This window comes from Podarcis raffonei, chromosome 1 (assembly GCF_027172205.1).
Source record: "Podarcis raffonei isolate rPodRaf1 chromosome 1, rPodRaf1.pri, whole genome shotgun sequence".
Lineage (NCBI taxonomy): Eukaryota > Metazoa > Chordata > Lepidosauria > Squamata > Lacertidae > Podarcis > Podarcis raffonei.
In genome coordinates, this window is record NC_070602.1 from 96854019 (window position 1) to 96877699 (window position 23681).

At 42.2% G+C, this 23681-nt stretch overlaps 1 protein-coding gene across 1 annotated transcript in view; it reads right to left on the minus strand.

Moving 5' to 3' along the window:
* DARS1 (aspartyl-tRNA synthetase 1) overlaps nt 1–21248 on the minus strand; it is a 48252-nt gene extending 27004 nt beyond the window's left edge. The window contains exons 1-4 of the mRNA XM_053405674.1: nt 20974–21248; nt 17485–17542; nt 13197–13289; nt 6185–6287 (exon numbers count right to left, since the gene is read on the minus strand). Of these exons, the coding sequence (XP_053261649.1) occupies nt 6185–6287; nt 13197–13289; nt 17485–17542; nt 20974–21045 (326 nt within the window). The 5' untranslated portion in view covers nt 21046–21248. The remainder of the gene's footprint in view (nt 1–6184; nt 6288–13196; nt 13290–17484; nt 17543–20973) is intronic.
* Between the last annotated feature and the right edge of the window lie 2433 nt (nt 21249–23681).

The following is a 23681-nucleotide window of genomic DNA, read 5'->3' on the forward strand; positions in this document are numbered from 1 at the left end:
TCTTCTATATATTCTAAGCCACAATATATACTTAGGTTCACTTAACAAAGAACTATTATGCCTACCCTAAAGAGATCCTAAGAATGCACTTGTGCTTTGTAAATTTAAGATACACTGGTAGGCTGTGGGAAAACTAATAAACATAAAAGTAGACAACATAAAACTAAAGTCAACCCAAAACTGCCCAAGAATCAGGGCAGTCAGAAAAGCAAGATCACAACTGTGATCTTTTTTTCTTTTTTTTTTAAACTCCAAGAAATAACTGTTCTGGACTCAAAGGAAATTAGGAACGATTGTGTACAGGAACTAATGATTTAAGAATCAGTTTAGGAATGCCCCTGAGCAAACAGAAAACAAAGAAGCAAAGAGGAACTACAAAGGTCAGTAGCAAAGAAAAGTGGAACTTTTGCTGAACGCAGCTTACTTCCAAGTAAATATATATGGGAATCTTTGCACCCGGGGACAGGCATTAATATCATTGTTTCCAGCTGACTGCTCAAAAACTGTATGTCAACAGCATACAAGAGTGTCTAGTGAATTGTTGTATTTTAGTATTTTGTTGGCAGCCACCCAGAGTGGCTGGGGGAAACCCAGCCAGATGGGTGGGGTATAAATAATAAATTTATTATTATTATTATTATTATTATTATTATTATTATTATTATTACTACTACTACTACTACTACTACTACTACTACTACTACTATGTAGTGTGGGAAGCAGTCACACCATGTGTTTTTCCTACCTCAGAAATATCTTTTGAAGAAGAAAATAGTATAAAATCTGCATGTATGGCTATTCTATATAGTCACCTATAGTGTCATAGGAAAAGGTTTACATGCAATGCGTCCCTTGGTTCATACCTATTTGATCTACTCCACTCAAAACAGAGCATGCATTTTTATCCCACTCTATCACTGTCTGTAGGTACTAGGGGCCTGCACAACCACATGATTTGGTTTAGAACATAATTTGGTGTTTTAGAGAAGAGCCCATTTCAAATGGGCTCTTCTCCAACACTCCAAATTGGGTTCTGAACCAAATCAAGTGGTTGTGCAGACCCCTAGACTGGACTGAAACAATTTAGAGGCTTATCAGGGTCCAAAGTTAAATTCCAACTCAGAAAAATAAAGGTTTGCGTCTCCTCCATTTACGATTAATGTGGAATTTAAAAATATATATTAACACCCCTAAGCACTGTGATTGGAGATCCCTGGGGAAATCATTCCATCCAAGAGAAGTTAGACATGCCAATCACACGAGCTCCCTTTCTTCCTTCTCCCCACCTTGGTGTTTTTTGTATATGGCAAGCGGAGCGAGATGGGGGATTCAATTTTTGCAGGCACACTGTCTGCAGTATTCTTTTAACACTGCTGAAACAGCCCAGTCCCACTAGAGGTTCTTGCTTTGGGTACTTTATCTAAAACAAGCCCCAAATCTGCCGAAAGAAGCCTGCTTCAATGTGGGATGTGTCCAAATTAGATTCTTTTTTTTAAAAAAAAAAGTTATGAGGAGCAACCTATCACTTGATTTCAAACTAGACCATGAAGGCACATTATTCCAAGTGGTCAAATTATTTAGGTCATGATGCTGAATAAATACGCAAGTGTGCTTGCATTGCATCCCTTTCAGGAACTTAAACTGGATAACCTACATTTCCACTGTTAAACAGTTTTATGTCATCAAAGCCAACAACACTCAGTTTCTGCACATGGCAACGTTCAAGCTCAGCTATCCAAGTATTAGTCAAGACTTTCTGCTTTAACCACATTGATTGTGCAGTCTGGTTGCATTTGAGCAAACTTCTTTCAACAACTTTGTATTGCAAGATCAAACCCACAGCCACCGCTTAGTAATGAATCACTTTCAATCAGGTTTCTTGATAGAAAGCTTTCCATACTGCAGAAAGTTCACGAAGGTTATTTTTCTTTAGCTGACACTTAAGTGCTTTTTTAGTTGTTTTGAATTAAACAATAATAGCATCCCTGAACCTGAGCCTGATTCAACAAAAAGATCTGTTCTGACCATATTGCCTCCTTTTGCTCTCTCAAATGTGGTCAACTCCAAGGGCACATGCAAGATGTGGCATCCCATAATTGGGCTTTAGTCATATGTAGGTTACCAATTTTTGACCTAAAGTGCACCACCTTATTAATTTCAGTTTGTCCTCATCTGTCCATTTTCATTTAATGATTTGGTTCTGGGCTACATTCTATCCAAAATCTGACATTAACTTATTTAGGGCTCTGAAATACAACATAATTGCAAACTGATGAGCATATATTCTTTTCAAAATGAGACACTAAGATCTATTATTGATGCTCCAGGGAGGACCTCTTCAATCATGACAAGAACAGAAATGGGTACTTACCATTTCTAAGTGAGCTCATGCAGGCCTATCAAACAAGTTTCATGGGTCAGTAATTTAAATCAATGGCTAGTTTATGCCATGTAACTAACTGCTTATGGCCAAAGACTTTTACAACAATAGTTTTCTTGGGTTTTTTTCTCAATCCTTTTATTCAAAAGTACCCATTGCTTGAGTCAAGTCTCATAAAACACCTTGGTATTCATGAATTTGAGCTCTATTTTACATGACTCAGGTTCCAATATTGTTGTTTGAGTTTATAGTTTCATTTGCAATGAACAATGAAAAAATTTACGAATATATGTATAAAGAAACTGTAGTACTGGCGACCCATTTCACGACATGTTAACTTGCTTACTATTTTAAAATATACAACAAAGGTTTATTTTGCAGTTACTGGAAGGACAGTTCTATTAGGCTATGCTGAATGTTATTTACTATCCAACCCAATAGGCTGGTTAACAGTAAAAACTCTAGGAAACTAATCCATGCTAAATGAACATGTCAACTTTTGCTACTTGAGATCAGTTCCTGCTCCCTTATATATTGAGCTACAATTGGCAATCCTTTGCTCCCTTCCCCAATATCCTATTTACTGTAACTCAGCAGTAGCAAGGCTAACAAAAAGAGCAATCGATTGATGCCACCTCTTAAGAAAGGTAGCACTAAACCTTCAACATTTTAACTGTGCCAGTAAATTCAGTGAAGGTTGCGGGGGGCGGGCGGGGAGTGGCTTTGACATGACTGCTCCATGGTCACTGATACACAAGAGCTCAGCTTGACTGGCAAGAAAATGGAGCTGTGCAGGAAGCTTTACTCTAAACAACTGGATAGATCTAGTGGACCCTTTCATACATAGCATTCACAACCATGTGTGTCTGCTTCGCCACATCAATCTCTGTTGGTTTAAACTACAATTCCCTGCTATGTCCATAATAAAGCAATGCCGTTTTAATGTCGGTTTCCTAACCAGGATCATGTAGTAAGTTCAAAACCGGTTCAAAATCTTTTCAGGGTTAAAATGAGCTGTATTTTACACTAACCAGGACTAGCTCACTGAAGCAGGAATGAAAAAGGGAAAGAGGCTTGGGGAGGCACCAACCCCAGACTCATTTCTCAGCTTGCTAAACTATATGGGATGTTACGCACAGAACAGCATGTGGTGGGAGGAGAGGGGAGATTATTCTGAAATGAAATCTTCCCTTCTTGCACAGGTTTGGTGGAAAAACAAATGTAACGTGTTTTGCCACATGCTCACAAGATCTCAGTGTCTTGGGTTTAAGCATGGCTATCTGCACTGTTCCTTACACATCACATTCCAGTGATGGCCAAACTTGGCCCTCCAGCTGTTTTGGGACTACAACTCCCATCATCCTTAGCTAACAGGACCAGTGATCAGGGATGATGGGAATTGTAGTCCCAAAACAGCTGGAGGGCCAAGTTTTGCCATCACTGAGTTAAGCAGTGTCACTCTGCTGGCACTTCAAAGTCAACAGTAGCATGTTAAATGTTTTCAGCTTGAGCAAGAAAATGTTTCTTCTAATGACTAAGTAGCAGAAACGCATTGCTCAGAGTAAGAGCTTCTGGCATGAAAGCTGGTGTATTTTCAGGTAAACATTTCATATCAATAGTTCCCCCCATTACGAAAGTTCTCAGCTCTGTGCTAACACTGAGAAAAGGAGAACTGTACTTGTTTGGCTATGCACAAGAAGAAGCAGAAGCAGTGTGAACCTAAGATGCTCGAAAACTGCAGATGCCTCTCATATACAGCCAGATGTTCAAAACTGTGTTCAGATAGATCCCATGAAATGGGTAGGAGAGCCAGATCATGTGAAATGAAGGCAAAGTCATTTCTTCATATACACATAAGAAATATCGACAGCATTCGAACAAGGATAAATGCTTCAGTCCACTCCAAATGCAGAGTTGTATACATTATTATTTTCTCCTCTATTTTATAGAAAGCTGTACAGAAATAAAGGGGTGAAGCAGCCAGATGAGATGTGAAGGGGGTTTGGGTTCATTAGCATGCCTTCCTCTTTGGACAGACTCCTTTTGATTCAAGCTTCTATTTCTTTTACAAAAGGTGGTGAGAGGTTAGAGTGAGCAATCAAGATTGGCATCAACTTTTTTTGGTAATCACTACAAGTCAGTAGGATTTTGATTTGATTTGATTCTTTACACTGGCTAATTCAAAGTGTATAGTGTTAAGTGGGGAGCACTCCAAATTAAGGCCAAAAAAGAACTGGGGAGCGCAACCAGTTGCCTAGGGAGCAGTTGTCTAAGGGAGACGGAGATGACAAATTGACAATTAGAGGCAAAATGCATGGCTTTGTTAGGGGAAAAAACCTTCAGTATTAAGGCATGAACAGAGGATACAATAGGAAATGCCTGGTGCAGAGCAGAGCTGAAACCATTAGGAAGGTCAATCAAGGACTCATGACACAGTTGGAGCCAAAGCGAGGGCACCATTTAGGAAGACCAAATAAAGAGAAAACCCACATTTCTCTAATTATGTTCTCCAGGAACTAGGGAAAAAATTGAATCTCAAAGACACTGAAAAAATTAACAGAACATGTTACACATGCTCTAAATACTAGTAAGCTAATGTGATACTGAGTGTGCTGCTCCCTATGGCCTTGAACTTAATTTCCAGAACTGTTTGGACCTTTTAAAAACTTTTCTAAGGAGAACAATGCATCACTTTCCTCTCCACCCCATCAGAACTGTCTACACCTTCTGGCATGTATTTAGGGCCCACCCCTGAGCCATGAAAGCTATGTCGAGAAACAGAACAGAAGTATCTTGAGTTCTCCATACTAAGGTAGACTCGTAATTTAAAGCCTGGATGTACCAAGTCAAAAGCTAGACACAGAAGCATGTTCTGTTCTTGTAAAGGCCACTTTGCCACATAGGTGTGTAAGGGATCAAACCAATCGGTGGTCTCAAAACTAAAAGGTGTAAAGGATAACCCACCCACTCTCAGTAGTGTAACTTTACACACAATGCAAGGCCCAGACGTAGAGAGAGTTCTAAGATCAGAACTGGAAGCCTGCTCTGGTGCCACAATCTAGTTCTGTTGCCTAGCTTGTTTCCAGGGTACCTTCCTTTCTGCCCTCATTCCCAAATTGCTTTGGTAACCCAGGCACCCATCAACTCAGACCACAATCTTAAAGGCGCCTGTGGAGAGAAGGCAAACCCTTGCCTTGACTGTAATGCTTCTTGCTAAAATAGAAACAGAGCCAATTACAAACGGGGGAGGAAGGGGGGGGCGGGAATGCTACACAGAACAAGTTTTAGTTCCAGTAATGAAGATTACAAGAGTGCAAATTAGGTTCCTAACCCTTTCTGACTTTTGGAGAGAAAAAAAATGCACTGCTGAACTTCTAAATACCTTCAATTTGCACTCTGCATTTAAATGAGGCAGAATCCATTACACAGTAAAGATCTCATGCTTAAGTAAAATAAAATTTAAAAAGATCGAGCCTGTGTTCACATGCACACACAAACATCCGACAAAATAATGTGTCCAAGTTCAGCCTGCCAACCTTTTTGTTAGCCAGCTTGAAAGTAAATAGGAGCTGTCTGCAGAGACAGAATGCTCCCCCAGCAGTTCAGAATGAATTTCAAGGCTGTGTTCCATTTTGTCTTTGTAAGTGTAATGCATTCAACACTATAGTGAGCTGACAATTTAAATAACTACATTTTAAAAACAAACGTGGCATTGATGTTAATGTGCGAAAATGGTCCCAACCACTGGGAGCCTGGGTTCCCACCATTGTTTACTGTGACAACAGGATATAATTGCTTACTTACTTGGCAGCAAACTTTACCATCTGCTTACTTGCATGGTCTCCCACAGCCACCAGAGCCTGGACATTAAACTGCTGCTGACGTAGGACTAAGAAACACTGTTTTCCTGAAAAGAAAGAGGAAGGAACAATGCAGGTGTATTCAGGGCAAGTTACTTGGGATCTTTCTGAATGAATACAAAAATATGTTCTACTACTTTAAAATTAAGCCAGACTTTTAAACGGTCACAAAGCAAAGCCTACAGGCAGACATGTGCATCCTTTGGCACAGATTTTTTTACTCACAATAACCTTTTCATAGTTCCAAATAATTTCTTTTTTAAAAAAAAGCCAAATAACCTCTTTGGATTGCAGCCTATGTATTTAGGACACTTGAAATGATCAAACAACTTATCCTTATTTTATAACAGTTGTCTTTGTGAAGTGGGTGCAAATATAAATAAAATTTTGTGGGCATCTCTATGGCTGCAATCCTATACACATGTACCCAAGACGTAAACGCCACTTAACTCAATGGTATTTTCTTTTGAGTAGACATGCAAAGGATTGCGCTGTAAATTAAAGGGTAACTGCACTGGTGGAATGGCTTTTGCTCACAGCAACAGGATTCTGCTTCCTCACTTCCTCCCACCCCACTCCCAAATCTGCTCTGGGGGTTCCCCCAACTCTCTGCAACAGATGGATAAAAAGATTGAGAGGACTTATTGCAAAACTTGCTTTCATCCTTCTCAGGATGCCTCCAGCATCCGTATTGCAAAACTTGCTTTCATCCTTCTCAGGATGCCTCACCACCTTTCTCCTGTTATCTTGCCCTGGAAGGTCTTATTCAGCCTTTTTCTCTGATTGCTCGTGCCTGTCAGTGACTAGTGGGGGGAATGGGAGAGAAAGAGAGAGCACTGGGGCCTGAAGGCACTGTGACACAGAGGTAGTTGGGAGCTACATCTCTGGTCCCTTCTGTGTTTCACTGCTGCAGATGCAATCTGAGTGATTCCAGGAAGAATGGGATCGTCACTTGCCCTCTGAATGTGGTGCTTCCCCCTCTGATATTAGAGCCTACTAGGAGAAGGAGGATTCACTCTAGCCCCTGTGTAAGATACAGACTAGAGGGCCTTAGGCTTGCTTGCTAGTCAAGCCTGGAGGTTTGACTCCCCTTATAAGGAGGCTACCTCCCCTTATGGGACATGGGTGGCGCTGTGGGTTAAACCACAGAGCCTAGGACTTGCTGATCAGAAGGTCAGCGGTTCGAATCCCCGTGACGGGGTGAGCTCCCATTGCTCGGTCCCTGCTCCTGCCAACCTAGCAGTTCGAAAGCACGTCAAAGTGCAAGTAGATAAATAGGTACCGCTCTGGCGGGAAGGTAAACGTGTTTCCATGCACTGCTCTGGTTCGCCAGAAGCGGCTTAGTCATGCTGGCCACATGACCCGGAAGCTGTACGCCGGCTCCCTCGGTCAATAAAGCGAGATGAGTGCCGCAACCCCAGAGTCGGCCACGACTGGACCTAATGGTCAAGGGTCCCTTTACCTTTACCTCCCCTTCCAGGATCCACTAATTGGTTTTTCCAAGAAGCGTTTTTGACACCTATTTCAGGAGAAGTTAGTCCTTGCCTGTATGCTCCACTCCTCCACTGGCTGAGAATGTGTTCTTTTTCTGTCTCTCAGGATTGTTCACATTTTCTCTTTTCAGTAGAGGAGGGGAAATGGAAGGAAACCTATTATGAAACCTGGTTAATACCTCTGTTTATTTAACTCAGAAATATATATGTGGTGTTCTGCCAAGTATCTGTGTCAGAGATCATGGCCATTTCTGATTAAAATGACTATTGTTTAAAACACACTCTCACTCTTTTGCGATTCTGCAAAACAGACAAGATGAATTTTCCATATGCAACTCAACACCTTTTGAAACAGCTTTCTGACTCATAACATTAATGTTGCAATGAACTGGCGAGTGGACTTCTACCGAGACTCATATCAGTTCTTCCAATGCTTGCCACCAACGGAACCTGAATCACACATCTCATTTTTAGTTTGACAGCTTGGATTCCTACCAGTTAGCGGTTTGGGCCAAATATTGCGGCTAACATAAGGCAGACAGGGAAATTCGTCATCTCTCTGCCTTACGCAGTACAACCCCTAATCAGACGTGTCACTTTCTAATCCCATCCTTATACCAAGCACCTCCGAGAAGTACAAATGAGTTTATCTCCATATTTTCTCACAGTTAACCTGAGAGAAAGCAACTAGCCCATGGCCCCCCAACAAATATTATTATTGAACAGTATGATATCTTGTTATGCTCAAGCTTGCAGAAAGGCTCTCAGCTGTGTACATTAATAAATTTTCAGACTCTTGAGTGATTCTTTTATCATGACACGGTACGAGGGATAGAAAGATTTTTAGAAAGGGGCATAAGGAAACCAACTTGCCCATTCAGAAATTTTCTACCCATCCCAAGACAAGCCCTCAGCACCAGTCTTCTCACCTGCCCATTCCCCACCCTTTTACAAACATATAAATCTGAAAGAGAATGGAAATAAGGGAGACCAGTAGCCCAGCCTAAAGCTGAAGGCTGGTTAAACTGTTCCAGCATTCTAATTTCCCGACACACACACACAAAATTCACTGACCAGTAGGGGGGAAAAAAACCCTCATTTGCATAGTTAAGGGGGGATCTGTTCCTTCTGAGCCATACCAATGACTCCAGACTGTGCTCAGAGCATGTGACGCTGTGAAGTGTAGCACTTTATTCACTCGGATTCATTTCTCTGGTGGGTTTTTAAATTTTATTTTAACAATGCATTTACCAGTGCTCCTCTGGACAATGGTGGTTTCAAGCAGGCCCAAAAATGATCTGGAAATTTAGGCAGCATTGGTGTTGTACATTTTGAATCCCTCCTGTCACAATTTGCAAATCTGGCGAGGGAGGGGTGCAAGAGGGAAACAAATACAAAGGGGCTGGGGCAGTAGTGCCCCCAGGTTGGGTCTTTCCAAACTTTGGGAGAATTCTCAGAAAGATCTCTGGCTTTTTAGGAGAATCTGAACGCACCATGCGGTATTATGCATTTCCACAACTGCGCAAGAGTTAATTTGTCTGAAACAAATTAAAATTAACCACGGTTTGGATAACGTGGCAGGCTGTGGTTAGGCAAAAGTAGAAGCGAAAGCTTTTGAAAACTCCCTCCTTGCAGTCATGACGCAAAAGTGGGGGAGATCACAAACCTGAGGCTTGCCTGGTCTCATTCATATGAAACTAAACTTTTCACATCAGCACACAGGAGGGAAATCTGAATCCCGTCTCATTTTAGGCAGCCCCTATAGCTTCCTGAAGCTGCCTTGTGCTGCCCCCATCCTTCCATCCCCATAGAGTTCCTTCATTTGTGTTTGTTTCCTACTTATTTTTTCCTGGCTACTTACTGTGTTTCCCCTCCCTTCATGCAGTTTTAATATAATTGGAAGTAGTTCATTTTATAAGAAATAAACTCCCTCCCCCTGCTTCTTCCCTATGGAACTTTCCCCCTCAACTTTCCAAGATCAAATTTGTATGCTTCTGTCATATATGCATGTGTGTGCGGCACACTAAAGTCAGAAAGGGGTTACTTTCACTTGCTTTCCACAGCAGGGGGTTTATTGGTTTGTTGTTCTAAAGATAAAATACTCTGCATATCTGAGTGCAACTGAATCAAACTCAATAGGCTTTACTTCCAAGTTAACCACACAAGAGCGGAAATTCTAATGTAAGGTAACCACGGTGAAAATTGAAGCAGGGTGGATTTTACTCTGGATTAATTAATCCAGAAACTTGTCTCTAGCTCCACCCATCATGTGCTCTGCCTCTGCCTACCACTGGTGTGGAATTATGGTCCCTCAAGGGGGGGGGGAGGCTACCCACTCCTGGTTTAGCCCGGCGTATGAACACGGGTCACTGTCCAAGTTGTTCGCTTGTTCTTAATTCTACTGAGAATTATAGAATCATAGTTGGGAAGGACCATGAGGATCATATAGTCCAATCGCCTGCAATGCAGGAATCTCATTTTGAAGTGGGGGGGGGGGTAATTCTGAAATAAAATAAGGTCACCATTCTAAGAAATATATTTATTCATTTATTTCTATACCATCCTTCATTTTGAGAAATATCAAGGTGGTTCACAAACAAGTGAAACAGCAAGATGCAGCACTAAAACCAGATCAATAAAATACAGTGGTACCTCTGGTTACGTACTTAATTCGTTCCGGAGGTCCGTTCTTAACCTGAAACTGTTCTTAACCTGAAGCACCACTTTAGCTAATGGGGCCTCCCGCTGCTGCCGCCACCCGATTTCTGTTCTCATCCTGAAGCAAAATTCTTAATCCGAGGTACTATTTCTGGGTTAACGGAGTCTGTAACCTGAAACCTATGTAACCTGAAGCGTATGTAACCCGAGGTACCACTGTAAAGTTAAAAGTATCAATCACAGTGGCCAGGAATGTTGAGCAACAGGAATTAATGGTCAGGGAATTACCCAGATGAACAGGTATGTTTTCATTTGTCAGCAAAAACATCACAGAGTTGAAGCCCACCTGATCTCTATGGGCAGGTCATTCCACAAAGGAGGTGTCCTGCTGAAGAAAGATTTCCCCTGCACCAGTGTAAGGTGCACTTCTACAGGCCATGGTACTGTTAACATACCTCCTCCGCAGATCACAGCAACTAGGCTGGTCTGTATGCTCCCTTGGATAACTTGGTCCTGAGCTGCTTAGGGCTTTGTATACTAAAACCATAAACTAGCCAGTGCAGCTCTTTCAACTAACTCTGAGTGAATGCTGGCACTCATGTGTGCATGCCAACAATCCCAGATGAGCTTCATGGCTGCATAAGATTACATATTTTTCCACTTTTCAAACACATATATGCAAGTTAAAGCTGGCACACCCATTCAGGCCACTATAAACATTTGTTAGTACAGTCGTACCTTGGAAGTCGAACGGGATCTGTTCCAGAAGTCCGTTCCGCTTCCAAAATGTTCGGAAACCAAAGCGCGGCTTCTGATTGGCTGCAGGAACTTCCTGCAGCCAATCAGAAGCCACGGAAGCCCCATCGGACATTTAGCTTGCAAAAATAATTCGCAAACCGGAACAGTCACTTCCGGGTTTGCGGCGTTTGGGAGCCAAAGCGTTCGAGAACCAAGCTGTTTGAAAACCAAGGTATGACTGTTTATGATGATGATGATGATGGTGAAAATCTCTCTCTCGCGCGCTCGCTCTCTCTCTCTCTCTCTCTCTCACACACACACACACACAAATCCCTGGGACATTTACTGTTAACATTTATGCCCCCAGAACAAGTATGACACTATAGTGAAATAGGTAACTGACCAGATTTAGTAACTAACCTTTCTTTTCTCCCTATTTATGCCCAATACAAGAAGCATTTCTATCAAGCATGTCAAAGATTTTGGGGAGCAGAGTTCAACTCCAGTTCCTCAAACTATTGTCATATTTTGTTCCGGAAAGCCTTTTTTCTTTAAATGTACAGTTTCTCAACCATGAGGTAAGTGAAGTTCAAACAAATGGAACATCTGTCAGACTTGTATGTCACCTGAAGAGGTCAAAGCATATTTAAACTTGTGCAATGGAAAGTGATCCCCAAGAGAAGTAGTGCTCCCACAGTGAAGAAAAATGACAGGCAGGTGGTTCTGTCTGAACAAGCTATGCCATATAGCTCACGCTTAGATAAGGATTTCTTTGAGGCCACTGTAAGAACGATTTTTTAAAAAAATAGTAATGAGCTGACATATTTTGTTTGGGGCTACATGAAAGGCCAATTCGTTCCAGGGTTTCCCATTTCCTTTAAAACTTAGGAAGTAACACAAACTAGCTTTATTCCGATTATCCAACTTGAAAAGAGAAATTCTAGTATGCCTGATGACTGATACTTCGGCAATGATTTAAAATTTTACTTCAGAATAGTACTTTATAACTTTAGAGGCATTTAAAAGTAAGTATTTCATTATACAGCCTTCTTTAAAGCACCGTATTTACCTGTAGGTCTTTCTACCATGTTTAACTATAGAAAAAGAACTAACACAGCAAGACAGGCACATTTATTTTGCAATATGGAAAACAGAAATAAAAAGTTTTGGCAACTGCATTTGTGGCAAACCGTTCTCAAGAGTGTAACATTCCATAAAAGTCCAGGAGGGAAAGACACAGAAAGCAAGAATCTAGAGCACCTTTAAACACATGCAACTATTTCCAAGCAAGCAGTCTGGGGCCATCTCCTAGCAATCTACTCCTAAGTAAACAGCCTAGCTATCATTTCAGGCTGCAAACTGAGGGAACTAGGTGAAGGCCTTCAGCTTGTTGCTGGGTACGCTTCCACCTCATTTTCCTGCCAGGGAGATATCTAGATATCCTTGACACAGCAGGCTGGAATATTTTCTTGCAAAATCCCTAAGCTGCTATTCAGAGTACAGTGCTACCTCTGGTTACGTACTTAATTTGTTGCAGAGGCCTGTTCTTAACCTGAAACTGTTCTTAACCTGAAGCACCACTTTAGCTAATGGGGCCTCCCGCTGCTGCCGCGCCACCGGAGCACAATTTCTGTTCTCATCCTGAAGCAAAGTTCTTAACCCGAGGTACTATTTCTGGGTTAGCTGAGTCTGTAACCTGAAGCGTATGTAACCCGAGGTACCACTGTAGTTCATCAGGACAAGGGGAGAAAACTTGACCCTTCCTGACCCATAATAAAATGTTTTTAAAGAACTGTGTTAATTTTCATGGACCTTTAATAAAGGACAGAATAAAGGACTGTCATAAGCTGTGGGCAGTACATAAAACATCTAAATAAATAAATGGTGCATAAACAGTCTAGGACAGTCTTCCCCAACGTGGTGCACCCAATATAATTTTGAACCACAACTCCCATCAATCCCAGCCACCATGGCCAATGATCAGGGTTGATGGAGTTGTGGTCCAGCAACATCTGGATGGCACCAGGTTGAGAAAGGCTTATCTTAGCTTGGAAGAGCTAAGCTTACCTTTTGCTCTGCTGGTATGAATCCTCCCACGAACCCAGACAACGTCATCGGCTTTCTCTGCTGTCAAGTCCTTTATTCGAACCAACACACGATCTGCAGGCAATACATTACTTGGTTAGTGATTATATTCATGGGAAGGGGGATCAATAGCCATTTTGATGCAACAAAGCTACCCTGTAAAGCTATTTACAAAGCATTCGTGGCAGAAATGAAACCTTGGTGGTCTTGGTGGCAAGGGATGCCTTTTCCCAGCTTCAGTCAGTTCACCATCTCTGACTTGGTACTGGATATGAAGTTTGTTTTCTTAACCTCCCATTTGGATGACAGCAATACATTATGCATGGTACCTCTCCCTGGGTATGAGGGTTTATTGTTTCACACACATAGTTCTATAAATAAAAATTATTATTATTATTTATTATTACCCCTTTGAATAATCTGACCAAGTGCTTTAGAGGAATGAATGGAATAGGTGGAGCAGTATGAATGAATGAATGAACGTTGAGTACTGTAGTGTTTTATATAAGGTATGCAAGTTAAGGAGTCTTTGGTGAGGAATAGAGAGAATATGAAGTACTGTGCATACAAAGATTGCATGTCGTGGTCAGAAAATGAGAGGAAGGGATATCCATCGGAGTGGTGGGGAAACCCAGATGGTTACAAGCCATCCTACTCTCTGCCCTAGGGATGCCGTTGGTGAACGCTGCTCCGTTCACAATGAAAACCCAACTCATCCCACGTGCCAAGGTCCACGCTGCTCAGTTTTATTCCGTTTTTACTTAGCTTTTAAGATTTTAGTTGATTCCTGCATTTTATATGAATTTGTATTGACTTTTTAAATTACATTTTATGATAGCCTCTTAAAGAGATTTCTCTTCATGCTATGTGGTATGCACATTTTATAAATAATAAATAATGTTGCCTTTTTAATAAGGCAAGCAATCTTGTAAACTATTAATATCTGTGTTAAGTTGAAAGCCACTGCTTCAGGTACTGGAGTTGGTTCTTTCTGTCTGGAAGCACAACTACCTTGTGTAGTACCATAGATGTCTGCTCTTTTCACACGAAGCTTTTCTCTTTCTTTCTTTCTTTCTTTCTTTCTTTCTTTCTCTCTGTCTCCTTCCAACTTCTGACTTTAGTGTCTTCCTATTCCAAGATGTGTCTGATTTTTCACTTTCACAGCTATACAACTACTATATTATACGTTGAGGTTGGATTCTCTTCGAATAATTCTTTTAGGTTCTGCAGATTCATTTAAGCTTTTAAAAGGATAAGATGACTCTAAGGAAGTTCTATGTGAAGAATACCATGAATCTCAGAGGTAATTCTGTTGATATGAATATGTTTGGGAATGGTTAGAGCTAACCACTGCTCTTCCATGAAGGAGAGATGTTGTCTTCTCTAAGTAGTTTGGACAGAAAATCCTAAACACACTTAACAGATAGTGTCAGCCTCACTGAACACATTGTGACTTACTTTCTAGCAAACATGCATTGGATTAAGCTGTTGAAAACAAATTACTCTGAAACAGGGATCTGTGGTAAAAGGGATACACCACTACACTGTTGATGCGCTTGAGGCGGAAAAATAGAAAAACGATGAAACGGAGTAACAAGTTCTAATCTAATTTCAAGTTTCACCAATGCTAACGAAAACTGAAACAGATCTGCTAAGCCTTAGTCAGACAGAATTACATCAACGATTTAAAATTATTACAAAGCTGCAACATTTTCCAGACATGAATAAAAAGGACAAAATGAGGTATCACCCTTTTCATAAGTCCCTAATGTTCAAGGCATCACCCAAAATGTGCATTAGATTAACTTTTTTAAAAATTACTGTAGACATAATGGCCCAACTTTCATTAAAACCAGATGGCAAACACATTTGACTACATGTTCTGACAAGGTCCAAATAATTATTTTCAACTATTGCACTGCTTCTATAAAAAAATCAGAAAGCAACTGCTAAAGAGAAACATACTGCAGAAAACTATTTTTGCACAAGTAGGTGAAGTAATCTGTTGCTTTTCCTCAATGGTGTTTTTTTAAATTCTAATAACTTGTTTCTTTAAACATTGAATCTGAATGCTTTCCTTTTCTCCAATCCACAATGGCAACTTAATCAACCTTTTTAAAGCACTATCCAACTTTCTATTCCTTCCAACTCCTTCTTTACATGATGCAGTGAACCACTGCCCAATTTCCCCCCTCATGTTTCTCTTTCTTTCTCAAAAACAAGAACCAAACCTCTTAATTTGTTTCTTCTTCAAAGCTGCATTTTGCAAATGCAGCACAATATACATCCCAACACATATGTGCTTGGATTACTCCCAGCTCGCACACAGAACATGACTTCTCAAAGGCTGGCATTATGTCCAAATACAAATTCATGTAGTGTAATATCTATCATGGACTTATCTGCAAGGCTGAACTGAAGCCATAAACATGCCTACCCGGGAAACAGGCAAGTGCGCACGAGTGGCTTGATGTATTTGTAGACATATAGTGGTACCTTGGGTTACGTACTTACGTACTGAAACTGTTCTTAACCTGAAGCATCACTTTAGCTAATGGGGCCTCCTGCTGCTGCCGCATCACCAGAACATGATTTCTGTTCTCATCCTGAAGCAAAGGTACTATTTCTGGGTTAGCGGAGTCTGTAACCTGAAGCGTATGTAACCTGAGGTACCACTGTACAAATAAACTGTCTTATTAGCCCAAGTGAGTTGCTGGGCCACACCCAACAATTGAAAAAAGGCCATTATTAGCTACGTTTTGTGCATATCTAATGCTCCTTTTATAATTACATAAGAGGAGGGGTGTGGAGTGTTAGGCGAGGGGTAGTACCCTTGGTAGGGAACACGTCATTCTCTTTCTGGGATAGTTTGTCCCATCTTTGGTCCCCACCCTGCACTCATCTCTCTCCTGTGGCTCCTAGAAGCCATCAGCATGCGACAGCACTCAAACCCCATGAAACGGCTTCGACTGGCCAGCTAAACCAGGTGAGGGCATTTGATGGCTCTCAAACCCTCAGTGAGTTAGGGACTTCCCCTGCATGTGAAGACAGGCTTCAGCAGATTGAACGGATGAGACCAATAGTGGGCTCAAAGGTCAAGAAGGCGGTTTCTGCATGAGCTGTAGAGGGAAGTGAAGGGCAGATTTGGCTCGTCAAGCTGGGAAGGTAGTACATCCAGGAGAAGGAAACCTCTGAACCTAAACCTCTGATACCTTGTGATATATTCAGGAGAAGAAAAGGCTAGGGAGTAAACCCTACACAAATCCAGAACGGAGTCCCTAAGATGGTTGGATGGGGCCTTGTACACCTCCTTCAGGCAACTCCTGTAGTTAAAATGGTGCCCAACATATTGCTCTGCTTTCCTTTCGACCATATCTACAAGGCTGAGAGGGAAGTCTTGTTGTATGGGCAGCAAAGGACCTCCATATACACTGGCCACCCTTGTGTCTTAGGGTGTCAGTTTGGTGCCAGAGGCACACAGCACTGTCTCTCGAGATAGACAAATGCCAACAAGTAGAGGTGTAGCCCCCCAGAAGTTGATGGACTTCAAATCCCATCATCCATGACCGTTGGCCACTATGGCCAAGGGGAGTTAAACAACTTTTGGATGGCTTCCCCATACTTGATGTATGATTACAAGAAACCATGGCTGCAATCCTATGAATGCGTAGAAGTCAGTCCAATTGTATTCATTGAAATTTACATCTGTAAGCAAAGTTTCAAGAAGGAATCTAATGTTATGCTAAGGCAATTGTTCCGTCATGGCAAGCATTTTGGCTTGCTAGACTCAGCAATCCCACTTCTCCTCCTCCCGTGTGCTGTTCCAGGGCTTCTCCTGATCCCCTCAAAGCAGATTTTGGGGGGTGCAAGGAGGGAGGGAGAAGGGGGGAAGCCCCATCTGCGCAAACAGAAGTCCTAGCACAAGCATTCTGCAAACAGGATTCCTTAGCTCACAAAGAGAAAGGGGCCTCTATAATTTTTGTATTAATATGTGCCAATTGTTCTCTCAGATTTTTAGCACATAGCAAGTGTGACTGGGGTTTTTTTTGTCATGTGTTAAATTTAGCTGAAGTTCCACAGTATTTTGTTAACTGCAAGCATGAAGTGAAACAACCTCTTACCTTTTTCCCCCTCAGACAGACTGGCTCCACTGCAGCTAGAAATGGTTATCTGTATATTGTACCTGACACAACTATCAGCACTATCTTGCAGATTGTGGTATTTACAACCCAATAGGTTTCTGTATGCTTTCCAGAATTTTGAAACTGACCTGGTTTCTCCTGAGACTGGATCAGCGGCAATACTCCATACCTTTCCTTGGCATAATCCTAAAAAGCGGAAGAACAGTGTGTTATGCTAAAAGCTTTTACGCCAAGCCAGAGTCCAAATAAGACAAAAACAAAAAAACCCTGCATGTTGTGTACACAAATCTGAAATGACACACTTCATTTGAGCATTGCTAGCTCTTAATGGATGGCAATGTTCTATATAAGAAGTCAAGTGCTAAACACAGAATGGAATCTACAAATAAGAGCCAATTTTCACTTTGCTTTTGGTAGTCTAGAATATGTACATCTCATCAAGTTTGCATTCATCTTTTATCAAGTTACTTTAAAATGTACACCACAAGCTAAATTCAGCACTATATGCTACGTGACATTGCCTTTAGTACTGATCATTCCACACACACACACACACACACACAGGGGAAAATATCATGTGAGTGACATCAGCCTAGGGATCAACTTTCTCAAACTACGCTTTTATCACAAAATGAGTTGAGCCTTGACAACTGTGAAATCACCATGCTTCCCATGCATCATCGCCATAACAGATATAAGCTCAAATAACTCAGCTGCAACCACCAGCTATAAACCTATGGGAATAGATTGCTTTTCGTGGAGGAATTGGACTATGGCATTCAATATCCCAGTTGATCTGCCAGACCCAGACTTCAAGTCATGGAACAGAGTTCATTATTTACTCAGGCTTGTGCCTAACAGGTGCACAAATGGGAATACAAGGAATGCAGTGTTCCCAGAATTTAGACTGTATTTCCAAACTTTTTCATCCCATTTACTCTAGTGTAGTTTCAGATTAATAACGTGAGACTAAGAAAACACTCCAGTAACTAAATATTAAAGCTGCAACCTCATTATGTTTCAATATACTATTTGAGGCGCCGTCTGTGTAATAAATAAATGATCCTAATTTCTATCCTTGGTATCTGAGGAAACAACACTCCAGTCCATAAAAAGTTATGCTAAGAAAGGTTACCTAAAGGATCAACCCCCCCATATGCCCCTGCCCAGCAACTGTGCTTCTCAGATGAGCTGCTGCTGAGAGTACTGAATGCCCCAGAGGTATGCTCTGGTTATATTAGAAACTGGACTTTTAGTGTTGCAGTTCCAGCCCTCTGGAATCAATTCCCAGCTGAAATTATTTAAGACAACCAACATCATGACGTTCAGGCATCTACTGAATACATTTCTGTTTAAGATGGTTTCCCCTAAGGTGTGACCTAATTGATTATGAAACATTAACTGTGCATCTGTAGGAATGGTTTAAGTGTTATTAGAATTTCTATTTAATCTTATTTTTGCCTTGTTGTATATCACTTTGATGGTCTCAGATTGTGAACCTGTTTATAAATGTGTACAATAGGAATGAATTTAAAACATTTGTTAATCTTTAGGAAGCCACAAGTCTCTTTGTTGTTTCTGCTGCCAGCCGCAGTGGGCAATAATAGGCAAGACAGAATAACAATTAGAGGGGGAAACCTAAGATAGTTCCACTAGAGAAATATTAGGATGGCCTCATCTTGGGAAATATATAGAACTGGTTATTGAATTAGGCAATTCCAATTTTCCTAACATTGACATGAACATAAAATGTAATTACAAATGCTACCCAATCACTCTATCAGCTAAGTTTACTCAAGAATGGAATATATTTTATTTTCTCAAGCTATAATTGCTCCAGAGATCATGTGCAAGGAATTTTCTATTAACAGAAGGAAAGGGGTTGATTTTTGTCCTGTACAGCCCAAAAACCTGCTCCAGATCACTGGAGGACCCTCTGGAACACCATGGGAGGTGGAACATCAAATTGCAAAGGGAATCAACAAAAATCTCCTCCCTCTTTCATGAGTGTCAGCATCCACTGGATCGCCAACCCTTCCACAAACCAAAGAGCTGATTCAAGCTGCAATGTACAGCTGCCCTTTATGGCTGTGATACTCAAAGTCTATTTGCATGAACAGAGGTAATGCAGCAGCTGATTCTCAGGGGCTGCTCATCATTATTGGGAATAATTTTTGAGCGGATGAGCTTGAACTAAGTAGTTTAGGCAGCAAGACTAATCCCACTTACCCACTGAATTCAACAGGACACTTCTCAGTAAACACAGTTAGGACTGTCCTGTTAAATCAACTGTGGAGACAGTTGCCTGCTCCAATAATTAATAATTACAATGAAAACAAGTATAAATAATAGATACTTATGAAAGCGGAAGACACTAAAGATAGTTTGCGCATAACACAATTTATATAATGCATATTTTCTGCTAGAGGACTCATGTTCAAAGGTCTTCTTAATAAAAATAATATAGTCATAATAAATAAAGGTGCTCAGAACAGATCACCCTTGATAAAGAATTCAAGAAGCTAATCATGTTTCAGCTTGTTAGGACATTAGTACAGTGTACGTATCCACCCTGTTCTATGATGCAAGCCTCCTGTAACAGGCCCATATGCCTGTTCAGTGAGCAGAATAGAGGTTTTGACACCACAGGGCACGGGTGGAGAAACTCTGGCCTACGGGCCAACCCTGGCCTCCCAGGGGCTGCACCTTGGCCTATGAGGCCCATAACCTGTTGTTGGGATACTGCCAGGGAGTCAGAGGCATCAGGCAGCCGTCCACGTCGTCACTGGACGAACTCCAGACTCCCATCGGAACAGTATCAGTCAATCAGAAATATCCTAACACACACCACCCGCCCATCAACTGACATCACTGGTGGTGGTGGGGAGGAGGGCAGGGTTGAATCCTGCATCCGCTGTCCAACCCTGTTCCTAGCAGGATGTCCTCCCGGCTCATCAGCTGAAATCTATTCACCCCTAACCCTGAGGAACGTGCCAACAATTGCACAGCCCCTCCATTCACCTTTCCGTAAGACACCCCTTAACCTGAAGACGGACAATAATAGCCACGCACATGCACACCCCACTGATAGCAGTTTCATTTAAGGTTTGGCGACACAGCGCTCACACACAAACTCATTGTGCTGTTGCTTCTAGCAAACAGGTCTTTCTGCGTGTTTAAAAAATGCCTGGATGAGTGCTTTTTTTTGTAAGTTCGCTCCCACTGTGTGAGGAAACTCCAACCCCCCAAAAAAGCTGCTGCTCTCATCTTGCACAGCACAATGAGTGGGGGGGGGGGGAGTTTGAGAGAAACGCGTAACGGGGAGCTATGAAGACCTGTGTTACCTGACAGCGTCTTCATGGGGCAGACGGAAGGGGGGAGTTGCGTGCATAGGTATAACATGGCACCTTCCAAACCCTTCCCAGTGGAGTTTCGCGTGAGGAAATGGAATTGGGGGGGGGGCGGAGAGAAAACGGAAACGGGGGGAGAGGCTTCTGACCAGGCAGTGGGCCTTTGAAGTTTGCAGTCCGCCCCCTTGAACCCCCCCCAGTGCCCACCCCCTCCCAATAAAGCAGTAGGAGACCCCACCACACCCCCCGCCCCCTTCGGAGACCCACATCAGCCGGCGGCTGCTCCATGGCGCTGTCTCGGTTCCGTTCCTGGTTCTTACGGGCGGCAACGCCGGGCATTTTGCCACCTCCGGCAATAAAGTTGGCCAGAGCCGCTTTATTTCTTTTCTTTGTCCCCTACGGGCTTCCGTACCACCCTTTCTCTTTCTTTCTTTTTCTAGCCCCGACCCCGCTTTTTTCCTTTCCGATACTTGCTCTCCCCAGAGTCCCTCCGCGTGTCCGTTCACGCTGCTTCCGGGCACGTAAAGCACGCACAGGAGGACACGGCAGCTACGTCACGCGACAGCGCTCCCGGCCGTTCTTTGCTCACTCGACCCCTCCCTCCTCGCTCAGGGAGACGCATCGCGCGAAGCGGCCTCGTTCTCGCGAGCTTTCCCGAGTTCCTCCGCTCAATGTGTCCTCCCGTTTCTCCCTTGTCTTAGAAGTAGTCGCCTGTCGCAGGGGAAAGGCAGGCGCGGGAAATTCAGGAAAAATAAGATAAAGGGCGCCTAGATAAAACGGGGGGGGGGGGGTTGCATTGCTCTCTCTCTCCCACGGGAGGCAGTGAAGGTAGTAAACTTGGGTGGCTTTTAAAAGAGGGCTGTGCAGATCAGTGCAGGATAAGCCGGCTATTGATTTGTTTTCAGCCGCATTCCCTCCGTCGTTTGCAATCAAAACAGTATATAAATTTTGTGAACTAAGATAAACGTACCCACCCAGAAGTAAATGCCACTTTTTCAATGAGTCTTATTCCCAAGTAAAAGTAACTACAGGATTGGAGCCTAGAATTCAACATGACTTTCTTCTGAGTTGGCATGCGTATATTTGCAGTGAATATACAGTATAACCTGCACTGATAGTCATACTCAGAGTAGACCCACTGAGGTCCATTTATTTTAACAGGTCTACTCTAAGAGTAATATCTGATACCACTATGCAACCATAACCCCACTTACCTTGGAGTAAGACCTACTGAATTCAATAAGCTTACTTTGAATTGGGTTAGGGGTAGGATTGAGCTGTGAATCTGAAAGAGCTGCAAGACGGGTAGAAATTAAACATGCAACAACAAGACAGACATATGTGTCTTTAAAAGTGAAACTAAAAGATGGATATGAATGCCCATTAATTTCAGCAACACTTATGCACCTGCCATTGTGGTAAAACCCTCCTTACCAGGATGATATATAGCAGGATGATATATAGATTACTGAGTCAGTCTGAGGTAAGGGTTCAGCCCCTAGCATACTTTGGTAATCTGCCAGTCCTTTTTTAATGTTTGGCTGCTCCTATGTTCCATTAATTTGGACTAAGTGAGGGCAAGGGGGGCAACATCACAAGGGCAGGCTTCACCTCCAGCTGGATAAACAGACAATAACAACTCTACAGTGTGCCTTTCCATGTATATTTGTATGCAAGGAGAGATGCCAATGAATACAAGCGAGGCAGGGGCAGAGCCTCTCCCCATCCACTCCTGGGCTGGAGGTTCCCTACCCATTTCATAAAACCCAAGGGTTAGATCCAACATTAGTTGTATTTAGAGTAGACCTACTAAATCAACAGACTTAGTCGTGGGCCTGCAGGGCAGCAATGGGCCATAGGATCTGGTATAGCTCAGCCCCTCAGACTCACGCATACGGAAGCAGACACCAGTTCTGTGGAGGAAACCTTACTTAAGAGTGTCTGCGCTACCAAATGAGCTGCTGGTGGCGATAAGGGATGATAGCCACCTCATCCTAAGAGCTTTTGAAGAGGCCACTTTTCTCTAATATTACTGCTTTGAATAAGTATCTAACTATTTAATATAGCTTTGAATGAATGACTTCGCTCCACTTGCCTGGGATAAGGGGATATTATTGCCTTTTGCGGCTGACACACAATCTTGATTCTAGCAAAAGCAGCAGCACAAGATTCGGTTGTTAAATAATTTGCCATTATCTGCTGAGTCCTGTCTCTTTTGCTGTGGGGACTCTTTTTTCCAATCCTTGGTAATTGCATAAAAACTCGAGTCAAATAGAACCTCAGTGAAGGGTAAATTAAATTAAAACTGAACATCTGGGGCTCGATCTAGTCAAACAATGGCAGACAAAGTGCCCATGCATGGAGTCCCACAGAGCTAAGACTGCCTTCCACCAGCACAAGTACTCGCTTTCCCTGTTGCCATTCACTGTAGTATCCCACCTTTGCACTCGGAAAGAAAATAAGGAAACCAAAACTCTGTTTAGTTTTGTGAGATTCTGCACATGTGTGCTGTGTACCGAAACCCCTTTTTTTAGTCCTGAAAACTCACATCTGCAGAATACGTTCTCCCCCCCCCCCATGGCTATAAATAATGCCTCAGGTTTTTCCCAGGAGCCACTGTTTTAATTGTTTCTTACTCATTTGACAAAAAACAAAACATGTTTGTGATTCCCAGATGTCCTGTATTTGAATGGAGCAATCTTTGTTTCTAGAACAATGTAACTCCATGGGACACAACACATTTTTCTTTCCATAGACCTTCACAGTGCCAATGCCACACCTCCACAATATCTCCTATTGATGAGTTTTTTACTTCTCTCTCCCCCCACTATCAAAATAAACATGCATTTTGGTGTTAATTGCAATACAATTCTACAACCAACACATTGACAACCAAACCACAAAATATGAACTTCAGCTTTCGGGAATTGGTATACACACACACACACACACACACACACACACATATACTATTA